Below are 16,296 nucleotides of genomic sequence, written 5' to 3' on the forward strand. Positions count from 1 at the left end.
TCCAAAGAGTGAGAGGCAGACAGTAGTAAAAAGAAGGGAGAGGGCTCATATAACCAACTGTAATGTACACAGAAAGAAGGGAGGGGCCCACAGATAGGTCACACCTGGCCCTTCTGCAGCTGGTTTCCACCTTGAGACTGGTGCAGGGACTAACACAGTGCTTTCAAAACACTGAGGCCACGCACTCAGGGACTTTCTTCAGCTTGCAGAGGCCCACACAAGCAAAACTCAGTGTGCTCAGCTGAGCATACCTGCACGTAGTACTGCAGACACAACCAATGGTTTTCTCAGAACACTGCCGTGAGAAGCGTCATGGTTAACAATATTAGAGATAGCAATGCAAATCTTCCCATAAAGGAGGCAAAAAGCATGCAAGGACCAAATACACAGTTTAAACATGCATGGATAGCACACGTATCCTGAAAGGCAGAGGTAGGATGATGAACATTAGGATGACGCTGACTTTTTGCCAATAGTGTTTTGGAGAAGAACACTATTCAGAGATCTCAGTCATCTGAGACTGGAGACCCAAAGTGAACTTCTAGAATTAGTATTCTTATTGCCTTTTTCTGACCATTTGGATTTTCATCTCTGCCATCAACTTATTCAGATCAAAGTCTATGGTGAAAGCAGGAGAAAGAGGGCAGTGACAAGAGTTAGGGGTGCACAGTATTAAACCATCAAAAAGAACACCAATGATGGCCAAAAGTGGCAAATAGTAAATACTTCCCTAATCTGTTATTTAAGTAAAATTGCTGGTTACGATACAATGAAAAGAAACTCTCCCAACTAACAGTGAGTTACAGAATCATAGATCCATGTCAGCTGGAAAAGACCTCCAAAATCACCTAGCCCAACCATCCACCTACCACCAATAATTCTCCACTAAACCATGTCCTTAGTACTACATCTAAACATCTACTGAACACCACCAGGGATGGTGACTCAGCATGCATGCTCCAGCACGTGACCACTCTTATGGTAAAGAAATTTTTCAAAATACCCAAGCTGAACCTCCCCTGCTACAACTTGAGGCTATTCCTTCTAGTCCTTTCACTAGTTATGCAGGAGAAGAGGCTGACTACCACCTTGCCACAATGAGGATGCCATTGGCCTTCCTGGCTACCCAGGCACACTGCTTGCTAATGTTTAGCCAAGTGCCAACCAACACCCACAGGTCTGTTTCTTCCACGCAGTCATTGAGACACTCTGCTCCAAGACTGTAGTGTTGCTTTGGGCTGTTGCAGACAAAATACAGGACCTGGCACATGGTCTCACTCAAGATGCTCTGTTTCTTTGATCCCAGGTCAGGCTGACAGGCCTGTAGTTCCCCTGATCCTCCTATATGATCCTTCTTGTAGATAGGAGTGACACTGGGGACACACTGGGGAACTACAGGCTGGTGAGTCTCACCTCTGTGCCTGGGAAGATCATGGAGCAAATCCTCATGGATGATATGCTAGATCATAAATCGCATGAGGAATGAGGTTGTGATCCAAGACAGCAAGCAGAGCTTCACCAGGGGAAGGTCATGCCTAACCAATCTGGTGGGTTTCTATGATGGGGTGGTGGCACTGGGGGACAAAAGGAAGGCGATCAATGCCAATGTTATTTACCTGGACTCGAGCAAGGCCTTTGGCATGGTCCATTCCCCATCTCCCCTAAATCCTTATCTCCAAATTGGAGAGATGTGAATTTGACAGATGGATCACATGGTGGATAAGAAACTGGTTGAAAGGCCACAGACAAAGGGTGGTGGTCAATGGTCAATGGTTCTACATTTGGGTGGAGGCCGGTAACAAGCAGTTTCCCCCAGAGGTCTGTCTTGGGACCAGTGACCTTTCTGGTGGATCAGGAATGCTTAGACAGTTGAAAGTGGCTTGGGAATCACCTCCACCAGCTCCCTCAGCATCCCTAGGTGGGTTCCATAAGGCCGTGCAGACTTAAGATAGCCCAAGTGTAGTAGGCCTCTGTTTCCACCTACACTGTGATCACTGTTTTGTGCTACACAGGAGATACTCTTCCAGTTACTCCAGGATAATTAAAACCATGTAATACAAATATAAAGGCAAACTTTATGTTGACCATGATCTATCGCTAGAGATGAGAAAAGGTTTGCCAGGAAGACTAAATTTTCTATTGAATTATTTTTATCTAGCTGGAAAAAGTAGACAAATTTTCAAATACATTAACTCTTCCTTAGCTTGAACCTGCATGCATGAATATGAACTAGATAGGCATCAACAAGACCTCAGGGGAAAACATAAAAAATAAAGTAGTCGAGGAAGATGGAGGGAAAGAGGCAGAATTTATGCCTGTTGAATACGAAGTTAAGTTTGTATGTGGATGGGAAGAACAGTAGTACAATTCCCAGCAGAGCCATTGCTGTTTGGAACTAAAACTGTTTAGCTGATAACAAGACTTTGTCTTTGGAAGACTGGAGAGATGACTGACAGTCAATCACATCAGCAACCACATTGTGGTATAAGGAGACCACAAAACAGTATGCCAATACAGATAACTTTCGACTGTACAGCTTCTTGCCTGATAATGGATGTTTCTCTCTCCCTCACCTAACTTCCCTTGCAACATCTTATTTTTCAGGTATATTCAACTGCAATAGCTACTTAGGCTTGGAAGTTATAAAGTATCACACAGTCAAAAGCAATACTGTTGCAAGGAGTTCTTGCACTCTAGTTCTTGCCTGACAGAACTGTGGGTCTGTTTGTTTAGTAGAGTCCCCAGCAGAACTGTGGAGCACTACGATACAGTGAGGTAGATACTTACACATAATTGAACATCCAAAACGGTACAGACAAACAAAAGGCAAAAGAGTTCAAAAGACAAGCTGAGCTTAGGATAAATATAATGCAGTGCTTCTTTCTCCGGTAAAGGTCAACATATCCTAAAGAACCCCAACTGCTAAATGGCTCGCTTTTTCTTCCATGTCTACAAGCTAGGTGCATAAATATACGTTAAAGTTTGCAGCTAAAACATTAACATCACATGCAAATATAAACTTGGAATATACTTATGAACTTACTGAAAAAATCCTTTTCTTTGTACACTGGGAATGGTTATTTTCTAGATATCTTTTTTGGAGTTTCATAAGCATCACTTAATTTAAGTAATTTTCCAAGATGACAAGTGAATATTTCACATAGTATCTTCATTTACTTTAAGTCTGATGGATTAATTTGTATACATAACAGATTCCGGTTCTTAAAATTAAATGTTTCTGTAAAGTCTAAGAAGTATTCACGCTGACAGCTGAATTAAAGATTAAAGAATCACCATGTCACCTCCTCTCGTCTTGTGTTGGAATTTCACATTTTCAGTGTCTATAGAAACAATTACTATTTCCTAAACTAAATATAAATTAACTGTTAATATATATTAATTAATTGTTAATATATAAAATGGCTTTTCCTAGATGAAATAATGAAATGAATTCTGGATTCCATCCTCACATTGGCCGTAACCACCTAACCAAAAAACATAATATCATTTACCAAGGTGAAAAGTCTACAGTACTCGATGCTTTTGATTTTTCATATAAAGCTCTGAAATTATTTTAAAAAAATAAAAAATAAATCAGATTATCAGAAAAAAATAATTCCAGTGAATCCATTAAGTCTGGCAAATCCTGCCCTCTCTACTTACTATACGCTTAGCTGGGCCAAGGTCACAAACTACACTCTGCATGAAGGATTATAAAGTAGAAAATAAAAACTGACAAAGGAAGTAGAAAAACAACATATTATTTTTCCAGTTCTTGTATCCTTTCCAGTTTCTTCTTCATGACACCAGTTTTTTTTCTGACTGTTTGAAGGCAGCAGTCCCAAAGGCACCCAGAGCATGCACAGACATGATGGAGGCTAGTCAGGCTTATCCTCAGTAATCACATTTCTTTCAGGAAGATGTGAATGGAAGAGATGTACATCTTCACAGGCTCTAAAATACAAGCCACTGTCTACTGTTTGAACTTGGACATTTGCTTGGTGGTAAAGTGACTCAGAGTTCTGCCTCACAAGTTTTCCTGCATTACACATATACTGAACATGGCACTGTATGAATATGAAAGCTGACTAGGTGTTAATGGAAATGGAAACATACAGCATTTGAAGGAAAAGAGTGGAGTGGTTGGACTGTACTTCTCTATCTTTTCAGGAAACACGTAAAATAGGAATTATGCAAAAATAGTAAAATTAATCTGCAATGAGAATAAGAATGCTAAGTGAGAGCATGCAAGAAGATACATGCCTATTAAAAACTGATATGCTTGGAATGGAAATTTTTCTGCCCTTGATATATTTATACCTGATTCAGTTTCTTAGCAGACTGTTCATATTTCATTTTCCAATCCTATAGGAAGCCTTCAAAAAAACAAGAGTTATCTAGCAGTAATTTGGAAAGCAACTATTGAAGGAATAAGAGGTCAATCAGTTTATTATCCAGAACACCTTGATGCACCTCTGCAACTATGTAAATAGCTACATAAAGAGATGAGAATAGGTCAAAAAGCATCAACAGAATCCCAGGTTGCTTATACCTGCATATGATATGTCAGTGTAACCATCTCCACTGCTGTTATGGACTAACCTGCAACTGGCTAGAATCAGCATAAGGAGCTTTCATACCAGCTATGACATCTGAACTGGCCTGATAGTTCAGCTGACGTCCAATAATGCTATCACAAAAGCAGAAGTAAACAAAGAGTTGAAGGACTGAGCGCCTCCCAAGCTGGGTAAATAAACTCAGTAGCCTAAGAGAATAGAGGCAATAGCTCAGTTGGACCAAAAGTCCATTTTACTTATTAATCGCTGTCTTAAAAAGGACTTCAGCAGCATGCAAGCAGAAATCTTTTCTCTGATCAGTTTCCTAGGCTTCTAGAAATGACAGGTAAGGTCATTAAGGCTCAAGGTAAAGGAGCAGCATCCACAAGTCTGCCCCGTCCCTCTGCACTCCCTCACACTGATCCTATGACAGTGAACCCCACAATATACCACTGTGCACTACATAAGCCAGTGCTTCCCTTTTCTTACTTAAAAATTAGAATTTATTATTTTCACTGAGCATCCTGATTAATATTATCTAAAGAATGAACAAATAAACAATCATAAGTTCCCTTCTGCATATCACATATCAAGGCACAGATTTTTATACATCTTCCGTTTATTTTGCCACTTCTTGAGGTTGACTAATACTAGCATACTCCACACTCCTTCCTATTTCTCTCATCACAATGGCTATCTCTTTGCTTTTTCTAATGTGCCCCTCTTCAGCTGGAGAAGAAAAACTACATGCAGTTTTCAAGATGGAAAGGTGTCATTAATTTATGCAATAGCATATCAAGGGTTTCCTTAAAACCGTAAGACTCCAGATATTTTTCTACATCTCTGAGTACTTCACTACCATTTCAAGTCAATCCAGTCTTACACCTCAATGAACAAATAAAATTATACTAGTTTCAGCCTAACTGATTACCAAGCACTAAGGAGTGAAAACTTGCAGGTAGCTCACAGAATTTAAAAGGCAATAAACTCAGTGGACAGTTATCACTTGGAGTAACCTAATCAGAACACCACTTAAGAGATTATGCAGACAAAGCTTCCTCTTATCAGTGAATAAGGCTCAATACCAACTATCTTGACAGAGACATGGTGCAATAAGTATCACTTAAGTCATTATAGAGACACAAAGAATTCAAGAATATGAAGACCCTGCTTGGGCTGGTTGAGGATGAAGAGGGGAGTCAAATCAATTTATCTGAGCAACTTTTTTCATCTTTACTTTCTAAACCAAATGTTCAATAGCATCCAGCAACGATATATACACAGAGCAGCTGAATACAGGATGATTTAACTCTGCATCCCCAAGCAATTTTCCTCTTGTTATCCATTAACTATCCTGCTGAACAGCACTGATACTGAAATTAATACATGTAACAAAGCCCTGCTTTCAGCTATTTTCAAGTGCAGGTGAACCTCACCTCCATAGGAGCTGGATGCCTACTGTGGAATACCCTCCACCCAGCTTTAAGTCTCAGTGCTATCCAGTGATCACAGCAGCATCTTTGGAGCAGATCCCATTCCAGCATCATTCCTTCCTTTTAGCAAAAAGGATACAGCTGCAGCAGCTAGGTACATAGAGATTTTCAGGTATCTAGTCAGACTGATCCTCCTGAGAAAAAAAGCAACGAGGCAGATGGAAACATTTTCTGTTCAGATTTGGATAGCAGAGTGCTACCATACTGTTAGTGATAAAGAAGGAAAAAAAAAACAATGTAAACCAACATGCCAACGCTATCTTAGGTATCTCTTCTTCAGTTATACTTCCGCATCTCTAACAACCTTTTGCCAAGCCCTCACCTTTACTTTTCTCTATTTTTCACTCTACTGAATCATATTTATCATTTGGCTCCTCTTTCTCTGTGGTTGAAATAACTGGAATAATAAACACGTAGTCATTCACCATGACCACATCTGCACTTTTCAGTTATTGAAACTTCTGCCATAGGAGAACGGTAATTCCTGGACTGATAAAAATCTAGTCGTGTCTACTTTGAAATATCCATGCCATAATAATTTCCCCCTGTTTTAATTAACAGTTGATTGTAGTTCAATACTAGCTGTTTTTCAGGTACATCTTTTAAAGAAATTAAGAGACCTCCAGAAAACAGAAGGCCCCAAAACAAACTCACAATCTGTTCCACTAACTGACATAGCAAAGGCAGCAACTCCTGCTATAAATGGATTTAAGTATTTTCAGCCACATTTAAGTAAGAATTCAGAACCTGAGATTCATGCAATATTCATATACTGCAGCTTCTACATGGAAAACTGAAAATATTTTCAAGGAGGTTAAATTCCTCTTACAGTCATCTACTTCTTCCTTCACAAAGTAGGGGTTTAGGTGCTCCAGTTTAAACTGTAGGGGCACAAAGCAAAGTCACATATTACAGATTTTAACAGTTGATTACAATCTGAGCATGCTGAGCTAAAATGCAAAGCAAAAGGAGATGCAGCATGGGGAGCCATCACTGTTCTTCTTTTGCTGGCACTTTCACATTAGGCAGAATGGAGGGAGACACAGCAGGATGCACAAACCCTGCAGGGACAGCATGGAGGTACAAGAGCCTCACACAGCTTGCTGAGTGCCCAACAACTGAGTGGCTCCCAAGGCTAAGATGGCAAGATGCACACCACAGCATTCAAAGTTTCCTTTATGAGATCTGTTAGAAAAACAAGAGAAGGAGGAAAGATGTAGTGAAAAAGGTCACTGAAGTTTGGGGGTGGGGGGGGGGGAGGAGGGAGAAAGGACTATTTCAGAGAGTTTATGTACTGCAACAGCCAAGAGGATTATTTAGTATGTTATTGTAAAGAAATGGTGAGATGCAGAAACAGTCCATTGCTTCAGCTCTAAATCTCACCTGAAAAACAACAGGGTAATAGGTAAAATGTGTCAAAGCTGAAAAGAAATCCTGAAGAGTAAAGACTGGATGAGTCTTTATATTGCATTATATTATATCGTCAGAAAGGAAAGAAAGTTAAGATGATGGAGCTGCTATGAACAGCAAGTGTGTGCAAAGGGTGTCTGGCAAAGGCAGGGATGGTGGAAAGCTCCCGGCATTGTAGCTGTTGTCTGAAGATACAGGAGAGATTCTGGTTAGATAACTTTACATCAGACAGAAAACAAAACCAACTTCTGTGGGCAGAGATGTCTCCTTAAGAAATAGGTCATAGTGATGTTTACCAAAGTGCAGAAAGCCCGCAGAGAAAGCAAGCTTTTGCCTTGCTGATGGAGACAGCACAAGCGCTCCCTGGCCAACAGTGGATCCTGATTGGCAGGGCAGCTTCTGTATCCAGCTCCTCTGCAACTCATCCTGAAGTAGTGGAGAGGAGTGACTCCAGGAATGCTTTCACCAAGTGTTTCCAAGTACAAAGCAGCCCATTTGCAACGTGAGTATCAGGTGTCATGGGGAAGAAGGAAGGAGATAACGTAAGGAAAGGGTGGTGGGGTTCTTGTTGGAGCCATAATGGTCAAAAATAGGCAAGACAAGGCTGTTGTAAGAAGTAATAGGTTTCTGACAGAACAATTAATATAGACAGAAAAAATGAGAGAAGTCTTTGGGACCACAACTCCACTTTTCAGGTCCAACAAAGAGCAGTCTTTGTTGCTAAGTACATGTTAAGTTATGATATATATCAGCTGGATAGGAGAAAAACGTTTTTCCAGCCTCCCAGCTGCAATGATCCTGTCTGCCTGTCTTTGCCCATAAGTAAGCTAGATACACAGGCTTTTCTTTCTGCTAGGAGAAATGCTGTCTTAAATGCCGCAAATCTTCTGTGTCCTAAGTCTCTGAGATAGACTGGGTACACTAGCAAACTTCATTTGTCTGTGGATCAAAACAAAGACTGCATCCCCTCCCAGGTATGAGACAGAGCTGTGGCTGCTTTTAAACAAGTGTTTAGATGTCATTATAATTTTGTGTGACCATAGGCAATGTAAAGAAACAATTATCCTGAGCATCTCTGACAATAAGACAAGTAAGAGGAAACAAATCTCACTTCTGCCAATTACAGTCCAAACCATTTTTAAATCAAATCCCAAACGCCACAAGCAAAAAGCTTCCATTAACAAAGTTCTCGTAGACACAAAGGGGTACCTCCTTATACAAGGCTGAAATACACAACAAAGGCTAAGCAAAAACCTGACAGATGTAAGGTGTATTATTAAACCATTTTCAGTTTTACTCTTGGAGGAGATGTAACTGATGCTGAAATACCAGCCACCTGGCCAAACTCCATTTTGTTATTAAATTCAGGTCAAAGGAGTTCTACTTCTCAGAGTATTTAGGCAAACATCCTACAGTCTGTTTCAAGCAAAATACGATTAAGTTGCAAAAGAGGAGAATCTAAACATCTGCCTTGATGACACCAGGTTTAGTTGGGCAGTCCTGGACCTGAAGGACCTGGAGTGCTAGTTTTTGCCCTAGGACAAGACATTCTGTCCACACAGCCCCACCTGCCACAATTCCCTGCAGGTGCATCCAGAGCAGCTCCCATGGCCCATGTCTTCACAAGCAACAGAGCCACAGGCAACTGGGGCAGGCCTGGTGAGTTTGGGCAGCCAACACCTGCTATCCCAAGTATCCTAGAGGTAAAAGACTCACTACCATGCAGAAGCTTCCTCCTTCATCATCTTTGCCAGAAACATGACAACTCTTTTCATTCAGTCTCCCAGCACACATCCCATCCCTCTCACACACACAGCTACCATAGCCCCGCTGCATACTATCAGACCAGCTGCTGCGCAGCACTGCTCCCATCCTCTAGGGACCAATTTTCAGAGAAGTTAATTATATTTAAATACAGATGTCCTTCAGAACATGCACTCACTCTTTCAGAAAATTCAAGGTGCCAGGGAATAGGCATGCTGCAGTGTATTGATAGACAATACCCAAAGAATTCATTCATAACATCGCCTTATGTGTCTTTTACTTAGTTTTACAACAAACAGAAACTTACTGATTGAGATGAGAATTAAAATAGTATTCTGTACATGGAGAACTCAAGAAAGTGTACAGATGTTTCCACCCGACTTCAGAAATTAAGTTTTAGCAGCATTATTTCTGGTACCCACTTCTCAGACCAAATTCTGCTGCTTGTGGACAGGGCATTCCTCTCGTGTGTGACTGTTTCTTGCAAACCCATTAGTTGTACTCAGTTTGAACATAACACCTTGCTCTTCACACTGATTCAGAGGGACCCAAGATCATTTTTTCCTTATTACCAAACACTGATGATGTGAAACCTATTGTCTCGCAATCATCTGTTCACCTCATTCTTTCTAAATAGTTTCAGCAAGCCATGCTACTATGCCAACTGTGTGAAGCGTCCCACCTAGCCCACTACTAACTACACTCATTTATACTCATACGTTATTCCACACTTCTTGTTTTTCTACCCAGGCAATTATAACCAAATAATTTCTTTTTTTTCTCTGCTGCTTCAATTTTGTGATCTCAGTTTTGGGGGTAATTATTTTCCTTTCCATCCGCTCTGTACATCATTTACATTAAATACAACACAACACAGTTCACAACATTAACAGACTTGACCAAATCAAGCCTCCAGTGATTAGTGCCGGTCAGAGTTAGCAAATTATCAGTAAAAATTTCAATGCATTTTCTTTTATTTATTTATTTTAAGTACTATCTGTCTTTCTACAGTTATCACCCTAAATAAGTTCTCAGCTGTATCCTATTATTGCATAATCACCACAGGCACTGAAGACAAAAATCAAGCCTGATTAACTAAGTGCCAAGCTCTAACTCAAAATATACTGAAAATTCTACTTCAGACTAAACCTATTTAACAAGTAGCCTAAGGATTACAAACCGCTATGCAAAGTGGGTTCAGAAAGTGTTCCACTTCTTTAATAAACTGAACTGTAAAACGATTCTCACTGCATTGCATGCAGCTTTCAGCTCTGAAAGTGACATTAAGTACAGCTGGTACCAGAGGAGCTGCTTCTGTTGATCTGGTGCCAATCTAAGTAAATCTCACGGCATTTATAAGTGATGAAAATTGCTATATCCTCTGTTTTATTGACTAGCATCTGCTCTTGGCCAGCTACCCAGAAGGTTCAGAGGTTTTGTAACTGCACGTGTGCTATCCTGCTCCCATATCACCCCTGCCTGAGTCATGCCAGGGAGGACAAATCATAAAAGAATCTACTGTATGCCTCTGGACTCTGGGGACATACTTTGGCACCTTCTGCTCAACATACACTATGCAGTCTCATGACATGGACATATACCATTTTTCCCTCTTGGGACTCTTGTCATGGCTCTTAGGACTCCTGCTTGCTTTGAAGAGAAATCAGAAATGCAATAGGATCAAGCTCTGTTACAGTGATCTCCTACACACTGCAGAAACTGAGCTGAATGTATTGAATGAGATAGGATAGCACATGAAAATAAAAGATGGCTTTATGATTAGAGGGCAGAATGATAAACTACTGAACTACATTTTATTTTGCTGATAAAAATGTGTAATGTGGGGCAAATAGTCTAAACCAAGTGCTTCTTTATGATGCTTTCTTGAATGGTGACCAGCTCTCATATATGCTAACTGCTTACATTTTCAAGCAAAATCAGTGGAACCTGGGAATATACAGCACAGCTGCTAGGAAGGCAAGTAATATTCTTATGGAGTAAATATACAAATGAAATTCAGAAGGGCGAACTCTGTCTTAATTTACATCATTTTCACACTGTCTGTTTTCACAAGGTCTCTTGCCCTTCCCCTCTCCCCTCAACAGCCTTCAGTGGCAAAGCACAAACACTCTTCTTCATCTGCTCTTACAATTCCCAATACAAACCCTGCTTTTCTAGTCTCACAGCAGTCCACTTGGGTGCTCTCTGTTCCTGAGATGTGGATTCCACTCTAGAGATGAAGAATCAGTGTTTCCAAGCTGCTGGAGTTTCAGCACTAGGTTTCTGAAATTCACCCTCATGCTTTGAAAGTGTTTTCAAACCTCTGACACTTAGGGAAAAAGAAACAAAAGGCAAAACAAATAAAAACCAATAATTTACATATTGAAACTTGGGAAGTCAATATCTTCCAACAGAACTGGCTTCCCCCCAAAAATATTCATAGCTAGGCAGTTGCAGAAGCACATCACTGATGCTGTCTCAAGAAGGTTAGAACATCCTGGGCAGTAGGCACATCAGCCAGAGTGCCTAAGCAAACATCGCACTGTGCCAGACAAATACATCCCATTAGAAGATTACTGCAACATTAATAGCAAAAGAGTAAAACAAAGTTAGGAAGCTGAACATCAAGAGATGAAGTAGAAAGAAGGAGAAAGTGTTACTTCCATTGGTCCTCAGAAAAGAAAAAGGAATAGTATTGGTGCCTCTGCTGTTATAAGGCATGAAAACAAGGGCTATATTTACAAAGCAATATCTTATAGTGTGACATTTGGAGGCTGAATGGTACAGATATGTCGTAAAATTATACAGCCATTCAAGAACAACAGAAGTGCAAATAAAGAAGCTAAGTATAAGCTTACACAGGAGAAATTATCTCTTATTGGCACCTGTTCAGCCATTCAGCAGTGTCTCAAGAGAAATGATCAATACTGCATAACATTAGGCTATCTGTAATGATGCCACCACAGTGCCAGAAGGTGGGGAGAGATGCTGGAGGACTGACTTCTGCGGGATGATGCACTTCCTCCTTGGCTCTGCGATGCCACCCACTGGCTACAGACACAACCACAAAACTTCACCAGCTGAACCTCTCTTTGATTCTGAGCATTAATCTTTTAAACACTCTCTTTCTACAAAGCGTGATAGGGTGTACCACCACTTCCTGTTCTCTGCAGCGTTCAGAGAAACTGCACTACAGCTGTCCTTCTGGGGAAAAGGGATTTATCTAATCAACACAATCACATTTGAGCGAGGTTACCATCATTAACGTTTGCAAATTTATGAAGGCAAACATATCCACAAGCTTTTAAGGAAGAAGTGTGGTATATGAGAAACAAATTACTGTGAGCTGTAATATTCCTTCCCTGTTTTACAACCAAAAACAAAGAAGCATCTGTAGTCATGCAAAATATGAAAGGGAGATTTATTTAGAGGACAGAGGTCTTCAGTCACTTACACTAAGAAACCCAGCCCTGCTGGGCTCAAGGAAACTTCCAGTAGGACTTCCATTAAATCACAAAATAAATTACCTGTTTCTCACCATATCAACGTGCAGATGAGAATCTATAAGAATGTTGCTACACCTAATGCATTTTGGTTAAGTACAGAATGGATTTAGAAAATATAAGTCTTACATCAGATTTTCTTAAAAAGTTCTAGACATTAAGTCAAAGCTAGATAATTGGAAAATAACAACTACCAAACAAAAACAGCAACAAAAAAGGTAAATCCAGAAAAATGGTGAAACACAGGTATGAGAGGGAGTCCTTCAGTCTGATACATCATGTAAGTGACAACTCAGAGAAGAAATTGTGTGAAAGAAGAAAAAATATATGAGGTATATGTATCCATAACATGAAATAACAAAGACAGATGTGTATGACATGATGGTCTCTCTTAGCCACTTTCATACAAAAGTGCATCAACATTTCTAAACTAGTCTTTATGGAGACTAGTGGAGCACAAGTCTTATGAGGAGTGGCTGAAGGAACTCCAGGAACTTCCAGCCTTGGAATTCTACAGTTCTGACCACCACAGCTAATATTTTCCATCAGGACCTGCTGCATTCATAATTCCTGCAGAGCTCAGCTCAGCCAGATGGACATTTTTTGTCATCTTCATGCAGGCAAAGTCTAACTACTTAAATAAGCCCACTCCATAGATGCTGCTGCAGGCTTCAGGAGAGCTCTCAGGAACTTTTCAGTCAGCACAGAAGGGCAGTAAAAGCAGCAGCTGTTAGGAGAACTGTGGGGATAAGTGCCTGAGGACTGCACACTCTTTAACAGGTACAGCTGCAGCAAAAGAAGGTAAGTGTAAACAAACGAAAACTAATTCTGTGGCAACCAATGTTTCAAGTGAAATTACTGCATTTTGAGACTTGCACAGAGAACACAGGGCTATTACACTCATTTCCTAATCAACAATCTTCTACCCCTCTCTAAAGTTTCACTTCCGCAATTTTGACACTCCAGCTGGGGAAAAGTATTTAGGAACAACAAAGCAGGCACTGAAATAACAAAGCAGTCTCTGTGTTTTTTTGTCAGCCTGGTCTGTGCTCAGCTCAACTGCAGAATCAAACTCTTGCATTTCTCAAAGCACTGCAGAACTTTGCACATCCACACAACAACTAGCAGCGTGTTGAGTCACGATGTCAGTCCATGCATAACATCAGAAAGCTTACAAAACAAACATGAGTAAGACCTGAGCTTCTACTGACTGCTGGATCACCAGCCAAGATCTGCAGAGCTTCCTGTCCTTCCTCGCCAGCTCAGAAGGACCCTTGGTAGAGGCATGTCATCCCCCACTGCTCCACAGCAAGCACCAACTAGAGCAAAAGGTTTTTACAGAAGTCCTGAAACACCAGAGAAATGAAATCCAACTACCTTACACAGATCTGGACAAACCAACAAGGAATTGCAGCTTTTAGCTGAAGCACTTTGTTAGCAATACAACATGACTTTAAATGTTGCTGTGTTAGAGTTGTAAGCTTTGTTTTGTTTTTAAAAACGATGTACCAAGCAAACAGAAATAGTTCACAGATTAATTCCTGAAAAATTCCTCTTAATTTGATTTCAAAAACAGTGCGGCTAGAATGTAAGACAAAAAAAGCAAAACAAGTATTCTTTTAGTTTCCAAATTATTGATCTTATTAAATTCAAACCTGCCAAAATTTAGAATTTGACTGATATATCACTATAAACTCTTGTGCTTGCTAGGAAACATTACTCCAAGATTTACCACCCTTTTGAGAAGGCTCAATTGCCTCATAAAAGACAAGCACAGACCAGTTTGCACGTGCCAGTCAATGCATAACAGCATTTTTACTGCTGATTCATTTCCTACTAGTGAGAACTCCTCAGAAGTCAACTGCTCACACACACTGCATGAGCAGGAAAGAAGTCTGTTTCTAGGATATCTACAATTTCCTGTTGTATTCTCTAAGATGGTGTCTTCCTGGTGTCTCCCTCTAAGACACACAAACACCTACTTCTATTAACCTAAGAACTCACTGAAAACACCAAGAGAATCTGAAAAGTATTTCATAAATTAAATATAAAACTACTTGGAGTATTTGACAAATCACAATCTAGAAACGCAAACACATCTGTGTACTACTCTTCTCACTTATATTCACACTTAGTTTTGACTAAATTACTTGCAAGATTATAAATATATATTATATATGTATAAATAATTTTATAAATGATTTACTAAGCACTGATTACACAGAGGAAGGGAAGGGGGTGAACATGACAAATTTTCAAACACATGGTTCTTCTGACATTTTGTTTAAAATTTTGTAGTTAATTTCCTTACTTGTTCACACTTCAGCAGATAAAATTGTAAGAATAAAGACTGATGTCTTAAACAGTGTGCATCACTTATAAAATAAATAACCCTAACAAAAAATAAACCTCAATTTCTGAAAGAAGAAAAATTCAGAAAAAGAAAAGCAAAAAAGTTAACAGTTGCCTATTACACACTGTATTTTAGAACAGAGAAACCAGAAACATGTTTCTGATAACGCTGGGTTTTCTTGTTTGTTCTAAAGAAACTGAAGGATAAAGTTAGAGGATATACAGAACAACATAAACCTTTTTGCTTTTACAGAAAGGATATGCAGAGTCAATCACCCATCAAAGGAACCTCTATAAGATAACAGAAAAGCACATTAACTGTCCATCAAAACAAACACTTAAAGAACACTGTAATGTCAACATAACTCACCAGTACTGTAGTATCTTTTAAGCTCTGTGCGCCTGATGTCTTTCAGTTGATTGTACTTTTTTTTTTTCTTTTCTTTGTCCGGAACTGTTTCCTTTTCCCCAGCATATTTAGAGTTGTCTTCAGAGGAACTGATTTGCTCCAAAATAACTTTACTTTCTTCATCTTTCTCAGCTGGAGTTTTGGAAACAGGAGATCCGGGGGAATTGGCAGAGACAGTCTCGGTGTTTTGCTTGGCTTGCCTTTTCTTTTTCAAACTATATAAAAAGGAAAGAGAAAAACAACATGAGGATGTTGCCAATATCTATAAACAAGTTCATTCACTTTCTCTCTTGATTTTTAGTTAATTGAAGGTCAAAAATCCTTACAACCCTGTAAAAAACTCATTTCTCATCAGTACCTAACGTTATTCCAAGGCAGACTCTTTAATCATCATATCACCCATCACCTTGAGATTATCTTCTCAAGAGCAATAACAATAATAAAATAATGTTTTTACTATTGTTTTCCTTGTTCCTCTTCCTCATAAAAGAGAGAGAAACATCCAAATGGTGTTTTGTTTTTAAACTGCTATTGAACGAATTTTGAAAACAAAACCTTGTTTTCAAGATGAAACTAAGGACAAAATAAAAGCTCAGATCCTGATGTATTATCATACAACAGCTAACACAACAATTTCACAGTCAGCTGCTCCTGCATAATAGAAAGCTATTTGTTTTGACACAAACTTGTTATTTATTTCCACTTTGTCCAACATTATCTACCCATGCTAACCTACATCTGCTCTTGTACAGCCTGTGTTACCTTGCACCCAAGCATCATCCAGTGCTTGTACAGCAAAGAGACTGATG

At 39.6% G+C, this 16,296-nt stretch overlaps 1 protein-coding gene across 20 annotated transcripts in view; it reads right to left on the reverse strand.

Annotated features, from left to right (window-relative positions):
• Positions 1 to 16,296, reverse strand: part of NCOA7 (nuclear receptor coactivator 7) — an 80,730-nt gene that overhangs the window by 25,109 nt on the left and 39,325 nt on the right. For all 20 annotated transcript variants that reach the window (XR_014944086.1, XR_014944085.1, XR_014944084.1 and 17 more), the window contains exon 3: positions 15,449 to 15,702. Coding sequence is in view for 17 of the 20 variants with exons in the window: in XM_085541726.1 (XP_085397852.1) it covers positions 15,449 to 15,702 (254 nt within the window). In the remaining 3 variants the exon portion in view is untranslated. The remainder of the gene's footprint in view (positions 1 to 15,448; positions 15,703 to 16,296) is intronic.

This window comes from Coturnix japonica, chromosome 3, assembly GCF_054131305.1.
Source record: "Coturnix japonica strain WE chromosome 3, WE-NBRP24, whole genome shotgun sequence".
In the NCBI taxonomy this organism is placed as follows: Eukaryota; Metazoa; Chordata; class Aves; order Galliformes; family Phasianidae; genus Coturnix; species Coturnix japonica.